The 17,568-nt window shown below is 56.5% G+C and overlaps 1 protein-coding gene across 1 annotated transcript in view; it reads left to right on the top strand.

Annotated features, from left to right (window-relative positions):
- The first annotated feature begins 1,810 nt into the window (after positions 1 to 1,810).
- The window catches only part of RAP1GAP (RAP1 GTPase activating protein), a 48,235-nt gene continuing 32,477 nt past the window's right edge, over positions 1,811 to 17,568 (top strand). Inside the window, exons 1-2 of the mRNA XM_070404292.1 lie at positions 1,811 to 1,870; positions 3,820 to 3,855. Coding sequence (XP_070260393.1) covers positions 1,827 to 1,870; positions 3,820 to 3,855 — 80 coding nt within the window. The 5' untranslated portion in view covers positions 1,811 to 1,826. The remainder of the gene's footprint in view (positions 1,871 to 3,819; positions 3,856 to 17,568) is intronic.

The following is a 17,568-nucleotide window of genomic DNA, read 5'->3' as shown; positions in this document are numbered from 1 at the left end:
CTGGAGTCCTGGGTCCCAGCCCTGGCACTGAGCACACCCCCATAGCCCAGGCCTAGCTTCTGGTCCTCCCCTCCCTCCAGCTCTCTGCCCCCCTTCCCCACTGCCACCACTCAGGAAGGAGAGACTCCCTCCCTTCTTAGGCCAACCTCAGTGCCCTCGGAGCCATAGTGGACTGCCCTGTGAGGAGTGGGCATCCCTCACTGCCCTGGGTTGGCCCTCCACCCAGGAATCTGCTCTGGTTCCGGAGCACCCTGCCAAGAGGGATCCAGACCCTCCTCTGAGAACCAAACCCAGCGGGTAGTTCTAAGGGCAAGGAAATCGCGCCTGCCCTGCTGGGAGTCTGAACTCTGCAAGGGGCTCTTGAGGGCTCCTCTGCCCACCAGAGTGGGTAGAGAGGAGATGGACCCAGGGTGGGGGCAGAGGAGAGGCTGGGGGTGGACCCCCCAAGAGAGCAGTGATTGCTGTGATCTGAGGTCTTCATCTGAAATGGGGAGGCTGCTGCACCACCTCCCCCTGTGGAGCCCTGTACCCAGACCAGGGAAGATGGTGCTAAATGAGCCCTGGCCCAGGGCGCAGGCGCACAGTTCCTGAAAGGCTTTTAAGAATCCCTCACCCTGTCATCATGCCCCTGGTCGTCCTTCCTTCCATGTCCCTCACTGCATCTGCTCCCTGTAGTCCTTTTAACCAGAAAACCCCATAGAAAACCTGAAAGCTCTGGTGGCTTCCCTGGGTGCAGGGGGTGGGGAATAATCCCTCCTCCTTTGGGGCACAGAGTGGGCATTCTGGAAGGTGAGCCCTGGGGGGCAGGGCCAGTGCCCGCTGTCACCTGGGGCAGGAGAGGCAGCTTCCTGTTGGGTGGGCTGAACTGTGAGCGCTGGGTGAGTTGGGGGCAGAAGAGGGGCTCAGAGTGTTTGTTGAGTGAATACGTGACCAGCTGTAGGACCCAGCCCCAGAGGAACCCAGGCTGGATGACTTTTCAAGAGGAGGGCGGGGCATCTCCATTCCTGCCCCTTTGGCCTCCTCCTCACCAGGGAGAGAGGGGGATGAGAGTGAGCAAAGAAAGGCTACTGGAGGCTCTGTTCCTTCTCGTCGGTTTCCCCCCCCCCCCCCAAGTTTTACATATTCGTTCTTTTTTTAACACTTTATATTTTATTTTTTCCTTTTTATTGGGGTGACACTGGTCCGTTCCTTCTTTCACTCTCTCGTTTGCCTGAGCAGAGCTTCTATCCTAGTGTGGGGCCCTTGCAGCTGCTATTTATTAAGCATTAACTGCATTAACGCATTCCATTACCGCAAGGGCAGGCGGGGGCGGGGGATATTAGTCCCATTTTACAGATGAGAAAGTTGCGGAACCTACGCGGAGGGCAGAGACCATTGACCCTGGATTCCAAGTTCTTGACCCGACCAGCTGCCGTGATGACGGGGGCAGATCCACCCACAGCTCTAGCGGGGGGTGAAGAAGGTGCCGCCCCCGAAGGAGGGTCTGCAGCCCCGTGCGCCCCCGGTCTGGGGTGAAGGGTGGGTCTTGTCTAACCCCCCTCCCTCCTTCTTCCACCGCCCCCCCCCCCCCCCCCAGGTCCCAGCTGGGAAAGTCCAGCGAAGCCCCCGCCCCCGGCCGGAGGGCGGCGTGAACAAGCGGCCCTTTCTGCGCCGCTGCCCGCGGCAGCTGGACCGCAGCCCGCGGGGGCGCGGACAATCCCGGGGCTTGTGGCCGGGGGCGGGGCGGCCGAGTTGCCAAGGTGACCCGGGCGGGCGGGCGGCCGGGCGCGGGGAAGTCGGCTCCGGCTCGGCTCCGGCCAGATGGGCGGGCGGCTGCGGGGGGCACCATGAGCGGCCGGAAGCGCAGCTTCACCTTCGGGGCCTACGGAGGGTAGGTGCGTCGGGCGGGGGCGCCCGCGTGCGCGCGCGCTGCCCGTCGGCCGGGGTCCGGGTGCCTCTGCGCCCGGTTGTGAGTGTGTGCGCGCTCACGGGAGCGGTGGGCGGGTGGTGTCCGTGCGTGGCGGGCCGCGCAGTCTCGGTGTGTGCGTTCCCGCGTGTTGCGGGTGGGTGTCCATGGGCACGATCGGGGTCGGAACTTTCTGTGTTTGTGTCCCAAGTTCGCGACGGCTCTGAGGCATGAGACTGTGTGTGGACAGGAAGCGGGGCCTGTGTGTGTGTGCACTCCTGGCCGTAGGTAGAGTGGGGTGGGCGCGGGCAGGTCACCTGAGTCAGCTGGGCCCCTGCACTGAGGCTTTGAAAGAAAGGAACCTAGAAGCCATTAGCAGGCCCTTGGGCTGCCCCTATGTCATGCCCCCGTCTCTCAGGGACCCCCTCCTCCCAGGGCTATTGGCTGTCGGGGCCTGGAGACCTGGGTGGAGGTAGCCAGAGTGGTGGTTGTGCATCTTGGGGTCACCATCCTTCTTGACCTCAAGTGCCCACCTCACAGGGGTGTAGAGGCATTGGGGGGGGGGGGGTGTCCTAGCCTCAGGCAGAGATTTGGTAAATGGGAAGGGAGATGGGTAGACAGACTGGGGCCAGAGCCCCTTCCCTGGCTGGTCAGGTAGTTGCATAACCTTCACCAGGCCCAGCCTCCCTGCAGTTAGAGGGACACACACCTTTGGGGTGGGGAGCAGTTGGGGCTCACGCATGTCACGCTGCTGGTGCAGGGTAGGTGCTCTTTGAGCTGTAGGGAGTGTGTCCGACGTGCCTGCCCTCTCTGGACACCCGGCCTCCGAGGCTGGGTGGGCTGCCTTCTCTGTGCGGGGCCTGGTGAGCCATCAGGTGAAGAGAGGAGCCTGGGTTGAGTGCTGAGTTTCTGGTCAGCGGACTCAGAGAGGCAGAGCAGGGAGCGGGGCTGGGCTCTGTTGTGTGACCTTGGGCAAGTCCTGGCTTCTCTGGCCTCACCTTCCCAGTCTGCAGAGTCCACCTTAGCTGACCCCTGGGAGACCCCGGTCCTGTCCCCCCAGATGGTGTCCCCTCACTGGCGGAGTCTGGCTTGGTGCCCCTTTGCCATTCTCCTCTGGGTTCTGGGCAGGAGGCAAGAGTTGTTTGTTGTCCCAACAGCTGCTGAGCTCCTAGGCCCCCAGCTGGGCAGGAGGGTGGAGCCCTCTCCAGCCCTCCCAACCCCAAGGTGCCCTCAGAGGTGGGTCGGGGGAGAATCTACCCATTCTCTCTGCAGGGGGACTTGGAGGGGTTGGGGGAGATAAAGCCTGGGGGTGCCGCTGAACTCTGGGAGCTGGAGGACTTCCTCTGGCTCTGCTTTGGGGCCAGGGTGTGTGTGTGTGTTGGGGTGCGGGGCGGAGGGAGTAGGAGAGAAAGCTCCTGTGGACCACCTGCTCCCACATTCCCTGGCTTTTGTCCCCTGGTGGCTGTGAGTGGGCTCCAGCTCCAAGATCAGGGCAGGCAGGGGGAAGTGTGTGTGGAGGGCTCTTCCTAAGCCCCCACATGTTTAGTCCCGTCTGGAAACACTGTAGCTGGCCTCAGCCACACCCCACATCTTTGCTCTGACCCCAAATGCTGTGGTCACTGTCCCTCTTCACCTGCTCCAGGACCTCCCATGCTGACCCCACCCCCTGCCACCCCATAGCCTGGCCCCGGGCCCCTGCTCCCTATCCCCGTGTCCCCAATCCTGCCTCTTTCCTTACTCCTTTACCCCGTACCGTCCCATGGCCCTCATCTGACATTGGGGCTCCTGTAGCCTGTGGGGGACAGTGACATTGCACTGAGCACCTCCTCCGGCCTCCTCTGGGTGCAGGGTGAGTGGGGTTGGCCTGACATGCTGGGCAAGTCTGGGTAAAAGGGTCTGTCCCCTCATCTGCTGCCCCTCTTGCTGTGTTTCAGGGTGGACAAGTCCTTCGCGCCTCGCCGGAGTGTGTGGTAAGTTCTGGGGCACACCTGCTGGGCTGGGCAGTCTGGAACCATTCATTACCACCCCCTCCAATGCCAGACCAGACCCCACCACCTCTGGGCACTGTGCATGCTCAGCATTCCGCTAACCTCTCTGCAGCTCAGTGCTCTCATCTGTGCAGTGGAGATAGAAATGTCTATGTAACAGTGGAAGTTGTAAAAACCAAACCAAACGGCCCAGCATGCTGTAGGCTCTCGCTGAAAGGGTGTCCTTGCTTTTTCTTCTCCATTCCTTCCCACCTCGTGGCGGCCCCCAGCTGGGGGTGCCTCTAGCCTCTTTGCTGACCCCCAGGCCCTCTAGTTCCACTTCATGCACAGCCGTCAGAACCCTCTCCTCCGGCCCGTGTCCTAAGCGTGAGCTGCCCTCTCTGTGGAGGAGGAGGGCGGGAGGCGGTTGTGCCTGCAGCTTCCCCAAACATGGAGAGCAGTGGGTGGAGGTGCAGCCTCACCTCGGGGTTCACAGCACCCCCGGCACTGCCCGGCTTCCCTGGCACCAGCACCACATGGGCCCAGCTGGCTGCTCCTGCTGCCACCTCAGCTCCAGCAGGAGAGCCCCCAAGGGCTCTGGCTCCTGCTTCCTGCCCCTGCTGAGGGCTTCCCAGGGTCCCCAGGCCCTGCAGTGCCCCCAGCTGCTGGGCGACTCCTATCTGGCACTATTGCCCCCAGGAAGCCCTCTCTGGGGTGGGAGGCACATGGGGTGCCCAGGCTGAGCTCCAGGGTCTGCCCTTTTATTTTCCTTTGATGCGCTCTGTGTATCCTGGGGCCAGTTACTCTCCCTCTCTGGGCTCAGATCCTGCTGCTGCGCCCAGTCACTTTGAGCTTCTCCTGAAGACTGTGTGCTAAGCCCAGAGCAGAGGTAGGGTGGAGGTGGGGAAGATGCCGTCTTTCCTTCAAGGAGCTCAGTAACAGTGTCCCCACAGCGGCCATTTGTCAGGCACCTGCTGTGACCGGGTACTGCCAGGTGCGTGAACTACATCACCTCACAGAACCTTTCCCACACCCCTGAGTTAGGGCTATCATCTCTAATTACAGATGAAAACCATGAGGCACAGAGGGGGAATTGGCTTCCCCAAGTTCACACAGCTAGTCAGTGGCAGAGCTGGGGTTTAAATCTCGATCTTCTAGACTCGGCAGAGCCCAGGGTCTCACCCGCTCTGTCCCAGGGCCTCCAGGCTACAGGGCGGGTCTGAGTGAAGGACGCACTTGGGGAAGACTTGGAGATGGAGGGTGACCCAGAAAGTCCACTCCAGGGAGCCCTGAATGAAGAGTCAGAGATAAGGGCCCAGAACTGATAGTAACTATGAAGGTGGGCAAGTCCCTTTTCCTCTCTGGGCCTCAGTTGACACCTATAATGTAAGATTCTGAGATTACCAGGATTTGCCCGTGGCCCACAACACCTTGCCCACAGCCTCCTTGCTGGAGTTGCTGTCCAAGGTGCTAACACCTACATTCCCCGCCCCCCCACCCCTTTTCTGGAAGCCAATTACTTAGCCCCCACCCTGTGCCTGGCATATAATTAGTGTAAAACGGGGTCATCTTGACTATTAATTGTGATTCCTGGAATTCAAGGCCTGTCCCCACCTCCTTTTCCAGCCTGGGACTCACTCCTCCCTTCCCTGCACTTCTGATCCGGGAGAATATGGCCCCTACGAGCACATTCTCCCCTCCCCTTCTATGCCCTCCCTTGCCATTGTCACAAGCCTTCGCCTCCACCCACCGTTGTCACGGTTTGTTGAGTGTTTTCTTTCCTGATCCCTGCACCCCATCTTTCTCTCCTTAGAACACCTCCCCTCCTGCTTATCATGCCTGTAGAGCGCACACTAGGCTCTTTCCTGGGGTGGTGGGAAAGCATGGCTTTCAGAGTCTGACAGACGTAGATTTGAAGCTGCCCCTGCCACACACTAGTGATGTGATCTTGGGCAGTCCGCTCCCACTCTCTGAGTGACCTGATGCTCAGTACGTATTTGTTGAATTGGGTCTGTCAGGGGGCTGACCTCAGTTGAGTTGAATGTGTCTCTATTACACTGCAGTGCAGGGCAGGCTCTAAGGTCCTCGAAAGCAGAAGTTACTTTTTTTTTTTTTAAAATATATTTTACTGATTTTTTACAGAGAGGAAGGGAGAGAGAGAGATAGTTAGAAACATCGATGGGAGAGAAACATCGATCAGCTGCCTCCTGCACATCTCCCACTGGGGATGTGCCCGCAACCCAGGTACATGCCCTTGACCGGAATCGAACCTGGGACCCTTCAGTCCGCAGGCCGACGCTCTATCCACTGAGCCAAATCGGCTAGGGCAGCAGAAGTTACTTTTGACTTAGGCCCCCTTTCCAGCTCTACTTCCATAAAAGTTGGGCTGTACTCTTCTGATCTTTCTATCCTCCACATGGTCTTGCACAGCTATCCAAACCCAGTAAATGCTTAATGAATGTTTGTGGAATTGAATTGAATGTGTCCAAAGAGTAGAACAGGTAAAACTTTGTCAAGTAAGCTGGAAGGGCTTCCTGGAGGAGGTGTAGTTTTCCCAGCTCCTTTAAAAAAGGGATTAAGAGATTGGGGCTTGCATCAGGGGAGCAATGGGGGCTGGTAGAGGCCAGATGTGATCTGACTGGATTCCCCCACCCCCTGCACCTCCGCAGCAGGTTATTTGCAGTGGAGGAGCTTAGGACAAGCGTGCAGATGTCAGAGGGATGAAGCATGAGGCCCAGTGTGAGGATTAGGAGCCAACGGGACAGTGGGTGACTCTGGTTGTGCAGCCGTAATGGGGGCTGGACATGTTTTTTCCTTTTTTTTTTTTTTTTTAAATATATATTTTATTGATTTTTTACAGAGAGGAAGGGAGAGGGATAGAAAGTTAGAAACATCGATGAGAGAGAAACATCGATCAGCTGCCTCCTGCACACCCCCTACTGGGGATGTGCCCGCAACCAAGGTACATGCCCTTGACCGGAATCGAACCTGGGACCCTTCAGTCCACAGGCCGACGCTCTATCCACTGAGCCAAACAAGTCAGAGCTGTTTTTTCTTTTTTATTGAATTGATTGTGGTGACATTGAGTAATGAGGGGGCTGGACATGGAAGGTGGATTCGAATGGTGGGGAGAGGAAGGAGTGACCCTAGGGTGGGGGAATGGCTGGGTGCATTCGTTCAGGGAAGGGGGTTCAGGAAATACCCTGGGAAGAGAAGAGAACTTTGACCACAAAGCTGGGAGCCTCGGAGGAGGAGGCGGGACCCAGCAAGGATTAAGTGCCAACAGTGGCATTTTACTACGGTCGGTCGTCTCATTAAGTCGTGATGACAGTCCTGCAACTTGGCTTAGTGTCTCCATTTTAGAGGCCAAAAACCAAAACTGAGGATGGCGAAGGCTCTGGCCCAAAGTCACAGAGCTGGTGAGGGCTGGACGTGAATCCAGATTTTTCTCTTGCCAAGGAAGGGACCTGGCCAGAGATGAGGAAGCCACAGACATGGGAATTCCTGGTTCAGGGGTAAGGAGAGGGACATGGCCCGCAATACCTCCAGAACAGTAGTCACTGCCCAGCCCCAGGTGCCCCACGGGGAGGGCCCATCTGGTCACTGAGATATCCCTACTTGACAATGATGGTACCACTTGCTCCCATATATGAAGCATTTCCTGGGTCCCAGGCTCTGGGATGAGCACTTCATCTGAATTATTTTATTCCATCTTTAAACAGCTTCTTCCCCATCTACCTTCCCCATTTTATAGATGAGGAAACTGAGGCTCCAGGAAGGGACCTGGCTGGCGCAGAGATGCACAGTCTATGAGAGGCAGGGTGGTCAGCCCGAGGCCATACCTTTAACCCTTGCTCTCCCGGACGCCGCCTGTGATGAGTGCAGGGCTTGGGTGGGCAGCTCCTGTCCTCAGGTGGCTTCTCCCTGTAGAGACTGAGCCGGAGGCCCTGGGGGTCTGTGGGCCTCTGCAGGAAGCACGAGGCTGGCCTCATTAGTGGCTCTGAAATGCCAGGCAGGCACAGCCCGCTGGGCCTCCTCATCTATTATGCATCTGGTAGGCAGGCCCCTGGCGGGTAGCTGGCAGAGCACAGGATGAGGGAGCCAGCAGCTGCTTCCTGAGCCCACACCTGCCACCATACCTCTGGGCAGGCATCCCCCAAGGCAAATGCCAAGGCATCTGCTTGGTCCAGCTGGGGGCGGGGGGTCCCGTTGGGGACAGGCATGGATGCTGGTCCCTACCTCATTAGCCTGCTTGTTGCAGTGGCCACTTCTAAGAAAGTCTGGGACCTTGATTGAGCTGGGGGTCATTTGGGACCAGGGTGGGAAGAAGTGGGCTAAAATAATCTCTTAAGTGCATAGCTTCCTATCTGTACTGCACCTCAGAGTGATAGAGTCACAGTCATTAATACATCATTCATTCATTCAGCCACAAGCAATTACTGAGCACCTGCTGTATACCACCCTGCACATTCAGTGGAAAATGAGGCAGGCCCAGCCCCTATCTCCAGAGAGCTTGGTTTGGCCAGTGCTTCACATCTTCGAGCCTCAATTTCCTCATCTACAAAATGGGGAGTAAAGAACATGGCCTATAAATGGGCAAGAACACAAACTGTGTGGTTGTGCTGAATTGTGAAGCAAAGGTACACGCTAAGGAGAGCTGACCCTCACCTAGAGCCTACTGGGTGCTGGGCTGTGTCCAAAGCACTGGCCTGGATTGATGGATTTAACCCTCACCGCCGCCTCCTGTTATCCCTGGTTGAGAGCTGAGGAAACTGAGGCATAGAGGGGTTACATAGCCTGTGTAAGGTCTCTTGGCAAGGCTGAGATTTGAATCGAAGCAGTTGGCTCCCATGTGCACATTACCCTAAGCTGCAGGGATGGAGGATGATGGAGGAAGTCACAGAAGGCCTTTTTGAGGAGGTAGCATTTGAACCCAAACTTGAAGGATGGGAGGCGTTGTCTGTGGGAAGAGTTAGCAGGAGCAAGGGGGTTGTCCTGGCAGAGGGGGGACAGTAGGTGCAATGGCCCTGAGGCAGGAACAAGCTTTGTTTGTTCTGGGAGCAGGGAGGAGGCCAGTGCGGCTGGAGGGACGAGGGAGAGCGAGGGCAGGGGTGGGTTTGGAGAGAGCAGAGGGGCCAGACTGATCAGGGTCTTGCAGGCAGTATAGGAGTTTGGATATAAAGTCCATGACTGACACGCAGAACCACTGAATCTTAGACTTCTGGCTTTGTAAATATTAGAATCAGAAAATTTGGGCCTCCGAGAATCTTTGGAGATGAAAGAGACCTTTGCAGTACCCTCCTCTGGCCTCCCTCCTTTGGTTCATGACCCCTTTGCATATTGGAAGAAGCCTTTGGGGTCTCCTGAGAAATATGCACCTTTCTTTTCAGCGGCTTCATGAACCTCTTGAAACCCATCATCCCTGGTTGAGAGCATCATGACCGCTTCGCAGCTCCTTGAGCAGCCCTTCCTTGCTTAAAAGTAGCCTGTTCCATTGTTGGGCAGCTCAGATGGATATCGAAAGTTCTTCCTTACTTAGAATTAGCTGCCTGAGCCTAAATGCAACCCCTGGGTCTCCCATCCCCCACGCTGGCTCTTCGGTGAGATAAGGATGGGGATTACATAGTATCTCCCCAAGTCTGCTCTTTCTGGTCTGATCAGTCACTGGTCCTGGCCTGCCCTCCTTTTCATTCTCTAGTCAGCTCAGCCCTTGCAGGCCTTGAAGCCCCTTTATTCGTCTCTCTAGCTTCCTGTGGGGCAGGAGATGCCCACTTCAGGGGAAGGGCACACCCTGGGAGAGGCCCCAGACCAGAGAGATCCTGTCTTCCACGGAAACGCCCCTCTAGCTTAAGGAGTCGAGAAGATCCCCTCCAGATGGATTTGGTCCTGGGACCGCCACAGTTTTCCCGCGTGATCGTGGGAAGTGAGTCTCTGGGCAGTTTCCCCAGGCCCATCTTTGGCACAATGAAGAGGCATAGAAGGCCCTTCGGGTCTCCTGCAGCTCTAATGATCCCAGCCTGGTGGCCCTGCTTGCCCCCACATCCCGGCGGTGCCCAGGCTCAGGCCCTTTGCTTGGGTGGTGCATAGAAAGATCTGGGTTCTGTTCCAGGCTGACCTGACTTCAAATACCAGCTTCGACTTTTCTGACTTTCTGTCAGTCCAGTGGCGTGTGACTGTAGGGTAACTTCTCTGGGTATTGGTCTCTTCACCTGTAGAATGTAGTCACTAAAAGCACCAGCCTTGTAGATGGTTGTGGGGATTCAACGAGGTAATTTGTGCCAAGGGCTAAAACCAGGGCCCGGCACAGAGCGATGCCGGCGAACGCAGTCATTGCGTGTCGTCTATGTGCTGGGCCCTGTAAAGGGGAGGGAACTACTCCGTGTGTGGACTCTGCCCTCTGGAAGCTCACCACCTGCTGGAGGTGAGACCTGCTTACCTGTGAGCATGCTTTCCGTCCTTGGGCACTGACCTTGACACTGGCCTGGAGAACCGGCCCTGCAGCCAGACAGGCTGGTGCTGCGTCCTTGCCGGGTGACCTTGGGCAGCACCTGGCTGAGTGGTGGTAGTGGTTTCTTTCTTTGAGCAGTGGGGGCATTAGTAGTCCCCGCCTCAGGGTGGGTGAGAGGAGTGAGGAGGGATTCGAAAGGACTGGCCTAGCACAGCTGTGTGGTGGGGAGCCCAGGGCCGAGTGTAACAGGCAGGGAGTACAGTGTGTGCAGAAGCCTGGAGGTGGGGCAGACACGCGGGGCCGAGTGGGCCACGTGAGGCAGCCGAGTCTCCATCCTGCGTGCAGTGGGAAGCCACTGGGGGCTTTTAGGCAGGTAGGTGACGCGATAGGTAACACGTGCTCGTACAAACCCACGCATGCCCCAGACAGAGCACTGTCTCTCCCGCCCACACGTTACGTTGCTGCCAGGCCTTCCATGCACATCCTCACCCACAGAGTCACGCGCCCTCTCTCTCCACCAGGCAGGGCTGTGGGAAACCTGGTGCTGGCTGCCAGCAAAAGTGTCAGACAGTTATCCCACCTGCCTGCTGGTTCTGTGGGGCAGGGTCCTCCGCTCCCTCCAGGAGCGACCTGTGTTCACTCCACGTTTGCACCGGCGTGCACGTGCCCCAGGCGCACGTGTGCAGGGTCGTAACACTCCCCTGCACATGGCAGGTGGCTCCTAGCTCAGGGAATCTCACGGAATTCTCCCAGCAGCCCTGCAGAGGCAGTGATCAACCCCATTTCACAGCTGGGGGAATGGAGTTGCGGAGGCTCAGAGAGGTGAAGTGACTTGCCTCACTCCTCAGCTGGAGCCGGGATTTGAACTCAGTCCATCTGACTTCTCAGTGTGTTCCCTGGCCCATCCAGCCATGGTCGTCCTCTTTCCAGGCTCTTGCTGAGAAGGTGGCAAGTGACCTTCGGTGCCAGATTGTTCCAGAAACAGGCTGATCAACATGCAAAGTTATTTAGAGTCCCAGCTCATGCCCACCTGCCTAGTGACCCTGTGGCCTTGGGGGGAGTGCCGGGGTGGGGCTGGGTACCTGCCAGCCTGCCAGCCCTGGGGCAGCTCAGGGCATGGGGTTGAAGCCTGGAATGGGGCCTGCATTTGCATTTGCAAATGAGACAGACAACCCTGGCCCTGCACGTGCTAGCCTCAGCTGGCCCGGCTGCCAGGATGTGACAGCTGAGGTCCCAGGGCACAGCCCTGTGCCCAGTCCCCAGGCTGCTTCTCTCCTGCCTTCTCTCTTCTCTGACCCCCAGAGCAGGTTGCCTAATGCCTAATGTAGAGGAAGAGTGTGAGCTTTGGAGTCGGCCAGACTGGGGTTACAGCCCAGCTCTGTTGCTCCTGGCTGGGGGACCTGGGCCATGTGGTCCCGCATGTCAGAGTCTCCTCCTTGGAATAGAGTGAAGAATATCTCCTCAAGATGATTGAGAAAGATAAAGGAGTCCGGTACTCAGAGAGCTAACTCATAGTAAATGTTCACTTTTAAGAAATATTTTTTTTCTGGTCAGAAAAATAATAACTGCTCATTGTAAAAATTCAAACAATGCAGACAAATAGATTCTGTAGAAAGCAGAAGTTCTTTGTGGTCCTGCTTCCCAGGCATAAGCCATGTGAACTTTTGCATGTAATTTTAAGTTTTTACAAGTAAGATGCTTGCTGTGCAACTTGCTTTTTTCACTTAACCATTATACCTTTTTCTGCCAGGACTAGAGACCTTCTTTGTCATCACTGAGTCTCATGGTATTTCATGGTTTGCATGCACCTTGATATGTTTATTTAACCAACCTTTTTTGAATGAACGTTGGGGGTGGCTTCCAGATTTTAACTGTTGCGTACCCTGCTGCAATGAGTGTTCTTCGTTCATACATTTTTGTGCATTTGTGTAAATCTTTCTGGAGGATAAATGTCTAGGAGTGGAGTTCCTGGGCCAGTGCATGATTTTATCTTTGACAGGGCTGGCCAAACAGCCCTGCAGAGAAGTAGTAGCAATCTGTGTGCCCCAGGCAACCGGAAAAGTCCATGTCCTCAAAATAATGGGAATTACCCACTGCCTCGGACCTCAATCACAGGGATCCTAGAGTCACTGAGAGGCATAGAAACCACGTGGGAGGCTCCCGGGAAGTCACCTAGCCACACCCAGGCTTCATTTACTCCTCCTGTTCCTACACGTCCATCTCTCACCCACTACACCCCTGAGAGGCTCTGCCTGCCTTTGCACGACAGGGAGCTCAGTATCTTACACGGCTGGTGGTTTTACTCTTGAGCAGCTCTATCACATTGGTTCTTGTGTTGAACTCTAGTCTGCCTTCTCACCACTCTCTCCTGGAATCCTGCCTTGCTTCTTAGCAACATGCAGAGAAGGAAAGAAGAAAGAAGGGAAGAGAGAAGGGAAGGCCAGGAAATGCTCATACTTTACATGTAGTAATTTAGTCCTCATGGCAACCCTTGGAGGCAGGCACTGCTATCCCATTTTATAGATGAGGAAACTGAGACTCAGAGAGGTTAAGTAACTTGCCCAAGGTTACACAGCTGTCAGGTGGCCGAGCTAGGATACAAGCTTAGGCTGTCTGGCTCCAGAGCCCACACCTCTGATGTTATACCTCTCCAGGCAGGAGCCTATAGTTTATTGAACACCTAATGTATACAGTTATGTGCCACTTAACAACAGAGATACATTCTGAGAAATGCATCGTTAAGGGGATTTCATCGTTATGCAAACATCATAGAGTGCACATTCACAAACCTCAGTGGGATAGTCTACTGCACGCCTAGGCTACAGGGTACAGCCTGTTGCTCCAAGGCTACAAACCTGAACAGCATGTTACTGTACAGAATACTGTAGGCAACGGTAACACAATGGTAAGTATTTGTGTATCTAAATATATCTATAAACATAGAAAAAGTACAGGAAGAATACAGTATCTATACTAATAAAAGGGTAATATGCTAATTAGACCGGGAGACCTTCCAGGAGACCTTCTGGACGTCTTTCCAGACAAAGCAATGGTGGCGGGGCTGAGGCAGAGGCGGTTAGGGGCGATCAGGCCAGGAGGAGAGGGCAGTTGGGGGTGATCAGGCTGGTTGGGGGGCAGTTGGGGTGAGAAGGCTGGCGGGGGGGGGGCAGTTGGGGGCAAGCAGGCCAGCAGGCAGAGTGGTTAGGGGTGATCAGGCAGGCAGGCAGGCAGGTGAGTGGTTAGGAACCAGCGGTCCCAGGTTGCGAGAGGGATGTCCGACTGCCAGTTTATTCCTGATCCCACAGGGGTCCCAGATTGGAGAGGGTGCAGGCTGGGCCGAGGGGTCCCAGATTGGAGAGGGTGCAGGCCGGGCTGAGGGACAACCTCCCCCCGCCCCCACCCCCACCCCTGTGCATGAATTTCATGCACCAGGCCACTAGTAAAGACAAACAATGACACCAGTGTAGGGCACTCACCACGATTGGAGCTTGCAGGACTGGGAGTTGCTCTGGGTGAGCCAGTGAGTGAGTGGGTGAGTGTGAGACCTAGGGCATTCCTGGACACTACTGCAGACTTTATAAACACTGTACATTTCGGCTGCACTAAATCTTCAAAACAACACGAGATTAAATCAAGCTCAGGAGAAAATGATGCAATCAGGAGACTTGGTACACATGAGGTGTGTGCGGCTGTTGCTGGCATAACACAGCATACTGTTTTACAGCAAGCTTCCCTTTATGTAAGTAGAAAGAGTGCACTCTAAAATGATGATAAAAAGCAGAGTACAGTCAGTACACAGTTGTTTAGCATTGTTATCAGGTGCTGTGGACTGTGCATAATTGCATGTGCTGTGCTTTTATATGACTGGCAGGGCAGCAGGCTTGTTTACACCAGCAGCACCACAAATATGTGAGTAATGTGTTGTACAGCAACATTAAGATGGCTACAGCGTCACTAGGTCATAGGAATTTTTCAGCTCCATTATAATATTACAGGGCCTCCATCTTGCAGTCCATCATTGACCGAAACATCATTAGGTGGCACGTCTGTACTCAGCCCTAGGCTAGCCAGACTGCAAGAATAATATCTAATTTACTCTACACAACAACCCTGCAAAGTGGGTGTTACTATCCCATTTTGCAGATGAGGAAGCTGAGGCTCAGAGAAGAGAAGCAGCTTGGAAAGGGGTCTGAGGCACTCTCCACAGCCCTCCAGGCCTCCAGCGTCAGCCAGTCTTTGGCAGACTCCGCTCCCAGTTTCTCACCCTCCTGCAGAATGTTTGAGCCAGATCTCAGCGTCATCTAGTTTAAGTCCCAGTTACCAGTGGAAACTGTTTGAAGAGGTTATGGTGACTTCATCCGGAACACACGCGATTTAGAGACAGAGCCGGGGCTTTTCCCGCCGCCTTGGGTTAGGAAATGGTGACCTTGTCCCTCTCCAAGGGAGTTTCACCTTGGCCCTGCAGGAACTTCTGTCACCAGCCTGGCCTGGGGCCCGGGAGGCAATCCCACTGGCCAGGGAGGGAGACGGATGGATTAAACAAGGCCTCAGCATAGGAGGGTTCAGTGTCTGAGCAGGGAGGCCCAAGCAGTGCCAGGAACAGTGAGAGAACAGTCTGGGCCCGTGCCACTGGGGCTTTGCTTTGAGGTGGGGGAGGCCTGGCTCACCCAGCTTGGGTGCCAACACCCAGCCCCGTTGTCCAGCCGAGAGCAGGCAGCAGGACATGTGTCCTAAATGCGTGACCGAGCGTAGGAATGAAGGGCAAATGGGGGAGTGGGTGGATGATGGAGCGAGCAAGTGAAGGAATGCATGGAGTTCAGAGGAGGGAGACCGCTGGCTGCGAGGCTGGAGGCTGTGAGGCCCGCGGGGGAAGGACAATAGGTTAGTGAGGGAGGTGGGGCATAGCATCAGGCCCCGGCCAATGAGTGCTGGGATGGTCCTTTTGCCTGGGCGCTAAGGGTGGGCAGCATGTTCCAGGTCCATCACTGGGGGTTGTCCTGCGTTGATGGGGCAAGGGGTAGAGCCGCTGGGTTTGAGCTTCGGGCGTGGTACCTTGGGCAAGTCTCCCGGCTTCAGTTTTCTTCCGTGTGGAATGGAGATAACGTTACCTGACTTAGGTTCCTTGTGAGGCTGTTGACAGGGTCTAGAGTGAAGGCAGTTTGTAAACTGTGAAGTGCCAGGCTGGACAAACATGTTATTACCTGAGCAGAGGCCCCACGGCTAGGTCATCTCAGTGTCACTCCTCCCCCTGGCCCCTGTGCAGGGAGGAGTCCATCCCTGGGGAGGGTGAGGCTTGTGCCACAGCAGGGCTCAGGCCACCTGGGCAGGGAACAGGTGGATGGGAGGCCTGGTCCCCAGGTGCTGTGTCCCCGGGTGGGGGCCGGTCCCATGACCTCCTCTCAGGGCTGCCAACCTGTTGTTTGCTCAGGAGGCTGCTGCCTGGCCCAGCTCCGGGATCCGGGTGTCTCGGCACACAGCCAGCTCGGGGTGAGGGTGGGGGCCCCACGTGCCACCTTCCAGCTCACCCCTCCGCCCAGCCTGGAGCCTGAGGCCCTCTCCTCCACCCCCGGGGGACCCTGCCAGCTGTACCCCTCAATGGCTGTGTGACTGTGGGCCCATCTTGCAACCTCCCTGAGCCTCCACCTCCTATCTCTGAAGCAGGGTGAAGAGAGCAGCGCCCTCAGTCAGGGTTGTTGTTGTAAGGATTACATGATATCAAGTTCTTGGCTCCCCCCGCCCCCAAGCTCCCCCTTCAGTCCTGGCAGAGGTCAAAGGTGCCTGGAAAAAGAGAGTCAGGGACAGCCATGCCTGTGGCCCACCCACAACCGCTCCCCGTGGGCCCCGGGATCAGGCTCTCTGGCCTAACTTCAAAAATTGACTCACCAGGCTGCCCCTGGCCACCTTCCCTGGCACCTTGGCAGGGCTGGGGGCAAGCAGGGGGGCAGTGCCAGATGGTTAAGCTCTGGAGACAATGGGCCTCTGTGGCCCCTGGGCAAGGGGCAGTTCCAGGGCAGTGTCTGGTCTCTGGTTTCAGGAGATTAGAGTTCTCTCAGACCTGATACCATGACTGGGAGACAGGGAGCTCCCAGGCCCCATCCAAAGGGGCTTCACTCAGGGTCCACAGGAGTAGCCCTCTGCACCCTCTTCTCACTTGGAGGTCTCTGCCCCTCCCCCTACGTGAATCACCATAGAACCAGCTGGTCTCATGGACCTCTACTGACAAGCCCTGGGCTGGGCTGGGCCCCTCAGGCCCCTGTCCTGGGCGAATCCCCCCACATCCTTCTCATCCCTACGCTCACTGGCTGGCTGAGCCCCCGGCCACCCAAGTTCGGTTCCCCAGCATGCCTGTGTGCTGTCCAGCACCTGCCCGGCTCCCCTGCTCCCCATCACAGGCTTCCTGCCTTAGGGGTCCTATGTCACCTGCTCTGGCCACCAGTTTCACCTGTTTAAGTTGAATTTTCAAGCACGAATAGGTCACCAGGCAGGAAAGGAAGCCTCGGTGAGGGAACAGCCGGTGCAGGGCCCGCAGTGCGAAACACGTGCCTTGGTAAAAACTGCCTGCAGCCCAGCCAGCCAGGCTAGAGCGAGGCGACTAGGGCGGGACAGAAAGGGCCCGTGTGTGTGGAGATGAGGCTGGGAGAGTCAGCAGCGGCCAGACCCACCGGGGCCCTCCATCCAGAGCAGCGAATTGTGGGTGGGCAAAGGGCCAAGTCCTACCCCCAGGATAGTCCAGTCCCCGCTCTGGTGCCCTGAGGCGGCGGGGGGGAGGGGAGGTTCTCCAGGAGAGTGGCTCATAATAATAATAATAGCACACACTCCCACTCTCCTCCATGGCTCACAGCAACCTATGGGTGGGCACCTCATCTCTCATTTTGCAGGTGAGAGGAAAAGACAGGACCTTCCCACCAACTGTCCAGCTGGTCAGCAGGTGGGAAGCAACCCAGGGAGGCCTCTGGTCACCTGTCCTCGGTCTCCCATCTCTCCCCCACCACGCCTGGGTCTGACCTGTGTTTTGCGGAGTGTGGGATGCCCCCCACCCCAGTGTGGCATGTGAAGCCCTGGACTGATGGAAGGCCTGGGTTCTAGTCCCCAATCTGCCCCCACCTTGCTGGGTGGCCTCGAAGTGGTGTCTTAACCTCTCCAAGCCTCAGTTTACCTTCTGGGAATTGGGGATTCTAGCGACGGCCGTATCTCCGGATCCAGTTCCGGTGAGTCTCCCAGGGGTGAGCAGATAAAGAGGGCTTTTGAAAAGTACAAAGAGCTGTACT

The sequence above is a fragment of the Myotis yumanensis genome, unplaced genomic scaffold (assembly GCF_028538775.1).
Source record: "Myotis yumanensis isolate MYYU_CA2020_CCGP unplaced genomic scaffold, mMyoYum1.0.hap1 SCAF_2, whole genome shotgun sequence".
In the NCBI taxonomy this organism is placed as follows: domain Eukaryota; kingdom Metazoa; phylum Chordata; class Mammalia; order Chiroptera; family Vespertilionidae; genus Myotis; species Myotis yumanensis.
The sequence above is the reverse complement of the archived record's forward strand: the minus strand, read 5'-3'. Positions and strand labels throughout refer to the sequence as shown.